General features: G+C 32.3%; 1 protein-coding gene across 3 annotated transcripts in view; it reads right to left on the bottom strand.

The window, feature by feature from the left end:
• LOC131153671 (methylmalonate-semialdehyde dehydrogenase [acylating], mitochondrial-like) overlaps positions 1 to 4,892 on the bottom strand; it is a 45,608-nt gene extending 40,716 nt beyond the window's left edge. The window contains exons 1-3 of one of the 3 annotated variants that reach the window (XM_058106125.1): positions 4,622 to 4,819; positions 2,361 to 2,500; positions 803 to 1,359 (exon numbers count right to left, since the gene is read on the bottom strand). In XM_058106125.1, the coding sequence (XP_057962108.1) occupies positions 803 to 1,337 (535 nt within the window). In that variant the 5' untranslated portion in view covers positions 1,338 to 1,359; positions 2,361 to 2,500; positions 4,622 to 4,819. Of the gene's footprint in view, positions 1 to 802; positions 1,360 to 2,360; positions 2,501 to 4,621 lie in introns of all 3 variants that reach the window. The other 2 variants (XM_058106132.1, XM_058106136.1) reach the window with 2 other exon arrangements.
• Positions 4,893 to 7,546: the final 2,654 nt, after the last annotated feature.

The raw sequence follows: 7,546 nt of genomic DNA on the forward strand, positions 1-7,546 counted from the left end.
GATAAAAGTATGAAGTATTGAATAACTTACTGATTTCTAATTTGTTCTGTCAGATAGGAGTGAAAATTTTGTGGAAAATACCCATTATTTGATCCATTTATTGGATTATCACATCAAAATTAAAACTAATACAATTTGAAACTTTCATAGATGCCTCCTGTGAGACCTAAAACTTAAATATATACAATCATCTTTAAAACTGCCAAGCTTTACAACAACAGCACTGAAATACAGATGTGTTTAGGCAAAGACGAGAAGCACTTCAAGCCAGCTCCAGAAAACCCCACACAAGACAAGCCTGTGAGAAAAAGTAAAATAACTGAGGCACCAACTAAATGGAACCTAATGACATGGGCCAACTCTGCTATAACTACTAATTTACATTTGATCTTCTAAACACTTTTAATTTCTCGTATGACCAAGAACCATCTGAACCTTGAGGATCAGTAATAAAGCTGCAATCACAGTTTTTCTCCCTAAAGAGCCTTAATAAAAGGAATAAATGAAAATCAGACCAATCACAAAGGCACCATCACTGCTGTACAGGTAAAAAATATCAAGAAGTCACTTTTCTTTTTTTCAAACGGGCTAGCAATGAAATGTTGCCGTTGACTGATAGAAAATTCCGGCTGATTAGTTGGCGAGTCATTATCAATTCCATACATCATACAAGAATAAATAGTGAAAGAATCAGTTTAAAAGCACCACTACTCCAACCAAGAGATCAAATTGCTACAAATACTAGTTATACGGACCAGCTCAACAGCTGTTTAGTTTGATAGACCTTGCATTGAGGTCTGACCTGATAAATTTCCCTGACGAATCTTAGCTTTGAGATTGTACAAATGCCTTGGTGTTGACTGGAGCTCTGGATTATTTTTCTTGAGAGCTTTAAGCACTTGGCGTGGCTTTATACCAGCTTCTGTCATTAGTTTGATTTGCCTGACCTCTTCCTCAGTAAAACGACGACTATAAGGATGTTCTGACATGTCCCTCAATGGTTCATGGTTGTGTTCCCCATTTTTTATTGTAAGAACCCACACATCATCTTCCTTTTTACCTATGGCTTCAAAAGGACAATTTATAAGTCGTGAACATGCTTTTCTTTTGCGCTTACTTTCTTCAATCTTACGCCTGTTGCGATAAACACCTCCTCTATCACAACCAAGTATGACTCTTCTGTCCTTTCTAGACTTTTTTATAGTAACCACATATCCTTGGCTAGCGCCAAAGTCACGAACATGTCTGATAAGGTCTTCGCGATCTTGAAATGTTCCTGATGGTGGTGGAAGCATCCTATTTTGCTCCATATGATCTGTGGGACTTTGATTTTCCATCAGTAATGATAGAAACAATGCCCTGGTTAAAACAATTAAAATAAAAATGAGATTTTTTTCCTTTTATCAGTATACTGCATAAAAGTTTAAAACTTTAGAGGACCAAAAGTAAAAACAAAAAGATCTAAATAATCAAAACCAATGAAACATATAACTGAAACCCCAAATTTTGCATTCTTCTGCTATTGTCTGTCATTTTGAAGGTGAATTCTCAAGTGTAAATTATGTAGATCAATCATTAGCAACTAGCAACACACCCAAGATTCCAATAATGAGTTGAATATGTGGATGCAGTATCATTGAAAGCACACTAGGTGCATATCCAGGCACCTAGGTGAAGCAAGTTAACAAACTATCTTGTTTCAGCAAAGGCAAAGCAACTTTGCAAAGCCAATAAGCATCTGAGCCATCACACAAATTATACAAAGTACATAGGATGAGTCCCTAGGAAAAGGAATATTTTAGGCATAAAATAGATGGATTTGAACAAAATATTCAGACATTTATAGTATTATATATCCAATGTTTACTCTTAATAAATTATATAGTTGAAATGCAAATCAACAAGATGCAATCATTTGTAAAATGGAGCTACAGCTGCTGAAGATAGAATAAGCAGAATCAGCAGCCAGCATATCCAAAAAACTCACTTCAGGCCTCTACTTATTTATAAGCTTGGGTATTTTCCAATTTTTTATAAGATATAATTTTATCCACCACTAAAAAAATGAAACTAGAGTTCAACAATCTTTCATGGGTTTGGCATCGAGAAATAAATACAGAAAGGACCTCTAAAGTGTTTTGAAGCACAAAGGCTCAATTTTCAACAAGTTTGTCACTTAATATGTACATGTGTTTGTATATATAATACTACACACACACATACATATAATACTACACACACACATACACATGTTAGATGATAAAATTAATGATAATTGACAATTTGGTCTTGCATGTGGCTAAAATGTGTCCAGAAAGCCTACTTTACTAATTTAAAGGAGGGAAAAAATCAGCTCGAACCAATCCAACAAAGTCCTAATTCCTACTACTTGTGAGCCTCCGACTAAATCCTTTCCAGCATTCAACTCTGTCTACAGCCATATCCTACAAGTCCTCTGCCAATCATTTCTCACTGCCTCAATCAAACATTAAAAAGGATCCTGCAAAAAAAATTAATGAATGCGACATAGAATTGAATTTCCTAATAAAAAGTCAATATCCATAAAAAAAAAAATGAAGAGCAATAAAGCACGTTTACTGAATCAAGCTGCCTAATTACGTTGATAATAAATCTCTTTTGTCCTCCATCCTCCAGTCAAAATTTTTGTTTAATTCACTAAATTTCTTGAATGTGTTACTAGAAGCACTATATCTAAAGACTTAAGTCCAAAAAAATTATATCCTCTTGATACACTAGATTTTATCCAAGATATTTTTGAAGGAATTTCTCATAATCCATGATACTTTTACAAGTGTTCCTCATAATGCCGTAAGAATATCATTTTTCAACATTTCTGTGATTCTATTTTATATGACACATGCTCCAATAAATCAGGTTTCAGGAATATTACAGTTTAGTTCCCCTTCAGATTCTATCATATGTTACATGGGAAAATATTTCCAAACACTAAAAGAGACTATCCCAATATGTCAAAGTGCTCTTAGGGAAAAGAGTGACTCATAACAGATAAAGGCCAGCAAGTAAATTTAAGCCCTTTAACTCAAACCACAACAGCAAGGCATATTTTATCTAAAATTTAAAAGTTTGATCAGAACTTATGACTATATAATTGCTCTGCATTATTTATGGACATGGATACAAATATCGTGCCACGCCAAATAGTCAAGTGCTAAGCAAGAAATTGCCAAAAGCTCAGAATAGGAATATACATATTTTCGAATACAGACTAGTCGCCAACCATATAATAAAACCAATTATAATAATGATAACAACAACAACAGCGCAATGCATTCATAAATAATATCATGCCATGCCAAATAGTCAAGTGCTAAACAAGAAAGTCCCAAAAGCTCAGAATAAGAATATACATATTTTCGAATACAGACTAGTCGCCAACCATATAATAAAACCAATTATAATAATGATAACAACAACAACAGCGCAATGCATTCATAGTAAAAGCATGACGTACACACATTTCTTAAATGAAAAAAGTGAACTGTTTTGTAGATGCCTAAATAAATGGCAAACAGGAATTAACATGGCTATCAGGCCAACAAGTGTTTGGTACACCAATTACTGATTGGGAGAAGACCCTGCATATCATAAAGTCCAAACCCAGGCGGCCTAGCGCAGACAAACGTGTGAAAAGAAAAACAGAAGTTACAAGACTGCCTCTTGATGCCAGCTAAGAAGTACCTGCCCACTCTATCTCATGACAAGTTTGCAATCACTGCTCCTACAACTGTTTCCCAAATAAACAATTTTACTAGAGTATAGCGGACACACCCCAACCATTGCACAAAAAAAAAATATAAAAAACAAAAACAAAAACAAAAATAAAACTAGAATTTCCATCAAGTTTGCACATCACACACACTCTGCCCTTCTTACATGTGCATGAAGCCAACACGCCAAATGTAGATCGTAAAGAAATGCCCCAATCAACCATTTTTAGACTTTCAAAGGCAGATGGAGACAAAACAATTAGCCTGATGGACAAAACAACGGATTGTTGAGCCTTTGACAAATGACAATTCAATTTTTCCCAATTTTAACTAACTGAGGATGACCACTTAATTGCACTGTTTTCTTGAAACCTACGGTCCCCATCTATGCCATTATCAGATTAAGAAAACACAAATTGGACACGCAAAAACGCTTAAGATGCACGTATACATAATCTAACAATCTTCTTCCATGCTCAAAATATATTTCAAGTAAATACAAACACATACACACTATATAAGTAAAACACCTATAACAATGACATTGATTTTGTTCATGCATGAATACATAAAAAGATATCATCGTCTTCACAGACAATACTCTAACGACATATATGGCAACTCAACAGTACAATTAAAGTGAGTTTAGCCAACGAAGCAGAACTAGAAGAAAAGAAGTTTCATTCTCTTCCTTCTGAGGAAAACCACAACCGAATCAATCAGAATCAAAACAACAAAACAAACAAAAAATTAAGCAGATCAACAATGTCCATACAGCATTAAATCGTCCGCAATTCAACACCAAAAATGCAGCGAAAATTTCCGTATCCGCAACAATTCCAATTTAAACGAATCAAGATTCAAGGACGAACCTTTATGAGAGAAAAATCAATCGCGTCAGTCTTGGAGATCGATTCCTCGTCACTCTGCTCCTCTGTCCCCTGAAGCGAGAGAAAGAGAGGGAAAAGCTAAGAAAGTGAGGGAAATTTTGAAGGTTTGATGACGGCCATCGCTTAAAGAGTTCGAACGGGACGCCCCCGAGTTTGATACACCCAGCACGCCCTTCTTCACTCTAAGGGGCAACGGTGCGACCTTCGGGGAACACCAAGCCCACGCTCTCCCGTAGCGCGTGTCGGAAGCAAGGAAGATCCAACGCGTATATGTTCTGTTTGTAGTTGACGCGCTCGGAAGAGAGTGCGGTGAGGGGAATGCTTTGTAGTTTGGTGTAGCGATTAGGGGTAGTTTTGGGATTTCAGAGACCGGGTGTGCCCTTCATCAAGAGGAGTGAAGAGAGAGAGATTTGGTGCTGTGCATGCATCGGCAGCTCTTGTTCCTGCTGCTGGCTGATTAGTGGACCACAGTGTTCCTCCACGAGTCATTTATGTTTTTTTTTTGGAGAAAATCACGGGAAATTTTTTTAATTAAGGGGAAAACAATGATGAACTATAAGACCACGTTTGGAAATAGTGATACTGAGAATCAGGATTTGGTTTATGTTGGTGTGAGAAAGTTTTTTATGTTGTGTTTGGGAGTTTAATTTTTTATCAAATTACTTATATATTTATATTTTATAAATATTATAAAAATGAGGATCTATCGTTAATGTCTTTTATTTTTTATTTTCTGTTTGAAAAAATAGATTATAAAAATATATTTATTTATATTGTCCTTTTTTGTTTCTATTATTGGTTTTCAGCTATTTGCGAAAAAATTGAAAACCAAAATTACGATTCTCAATTATTTTGGCAACTTGTTGTAAGAAATTTTAATATTTAGAAATAATTTTTTTTATTAAATCATTCATTTTATACATTTTTGAATTAAAATAAAATAATCATATGAATTTACATATGAGTTAAATATATATAAAATTTTGCTTAATTTAAATATAAAAAAATTGATCAAATTACTTATATACTCATATTTTCTAAATGTTACACTCACACACACACACACATATATATATAAAATAACTTGTAAATTGAAGACATTTTTTAAAAATAATTGAAAAAAAAATAAAAATAGAGACTTGCACATGCTTAAATCTAAGGGTATTATTTCAAATTTTTAAACACAAAATATTTTTTTCGCTTTGAGTTTCAATAGGAGATTAAGCTATCAAGTTCAGCTACGTAACATGAGTGATGTTATCCATTACGAGCCCATGACATTACAGGTCCACATGATACGATGAAGATGAAGAACACAAATGGGGTCCATACCCTCCTCTCTCTCCTCCTGTCACGTGAGTCTGTGACATTAAGCTTTTTCATATAATACATATAATCAATACACCATCTCAAATCCCTTCTTATCTCTTTCAATGTTTGAATATATAGCCCCCAATAAAAAAAAAAATGTCTCAATATGAAATAATAGAATATTCTTTGAGCGATAACTAAAAGAGGAAAAAAGTTGAGCATTTAAAATTTTGACTTTTACAAGCAAAAAAAGAAAGAAAAATATTTATCGTCTAATTTCAAAAGTAATAATATTAAAATCAAAGTGAGTACTTCAACAATTTAGTCGTTGATTACAATATGTCCTTGAGAAGACTGAAAAATAAGGATTGTTTCAAAAAATTAAATGTTGAATCTTAAGATTATTTAATGGCTTTGATAATGTATTGAATAATCATTAATAACTAATGTAATGTCTTAATTTTTTTTACTAATATTGTGAACATCTTAAGATTATTTAATGGCTTTGATAATGTATTGAATAATCATTAATAACTAATGTAATGTCTTAATTTTTTTTACTAATATTGTGAAAAATTAGTTGAGTTAATAGTTGTGTTGTATATAATGGGATAAAAATGGAGAGAAATTAAAATTACCATGAAAGGAAATAACGTAATGGTTAAACTCTTTTTTGTCCAAACTTCAAGTCGCTATTGAGAGAATTTCTTCTACAAGTTTTTTCTTTTTTTCGTTTTTTCTTTTCCTTCTTAATGACTATATCGACTTAATGAATTGCCATGCAGCACTTCATAGAAATTAAAAAGTAAACTTTGCGCTTTGACAAATATAAGATTATGAATATTATGTTAGGAAATGACACCAAATAACAAAATAAAGAGAGAACAAAGTTACCCTTTCACTTAATTAACATTATAAAATACAAAAGTAGAAACATGTCGTTATTTTTGTTTTTTTCCTTTAACATTTTACTACTAGAGATTCATGTGATGCATGGAATATTTACCAATTTAATTTTTTTTTTTTAGTATTGTTGTGCAATATACATGCTTTATGATTTGTCAATAAACTATATTTTTAAAGGTAAAAATAAAACATTAAAATAATTGATTATAAACATAAATTTTCATCTTTTATTTATCTCGATCATTAATTACAATTTGGCTAATTAACTTCTGAATAAACTACTAATTGTTTTTAACATAATGCCAACTAGTTGTATGAACTTTGAGATAGATGAAAAAGTTAAAGAAGAATAAAAAATTAAATTGACCAATTTATAATATTTTAAACAAATACACAATCAATGTGTGTCATTTGCCCATTTAATGGACATGTTTCCTTTTTAAAACAAGCATAAATTTTTTTCTTAAATTGTGTGGAGCATTATGATAACTATATTATTTATTTAATTTGTGCATGAAAAATTTGATTAGTTGTTGTAGTTTTTATTTTTGATTCAAAATAACTAAAAAAATAATATTGGGGTTCTGGATGCTAGGTGGATGTTAGAGAAGACCTCTTGTTTTGCGTATTTCTTATCTTTGTTTTCATGTCTCTCCCTCTAGTAGTGTTTGAGAATTTAAAATTCATTAT

Source organism: Malania oleifera, chromosome 1 (genome assembly GCF_029873635.1).
Source record: "Malania oleifera isolate guangnan ecotype guangnan chromosome 1, ASM2987363v1, whole genome shotgun sequence".
Lineage (NCBI taxonomy): Eukaryota > Viridiplantae > Streptophyta > Magnoliopsida > Santalales > Ximeniaceae > Malania > Malania oleifera.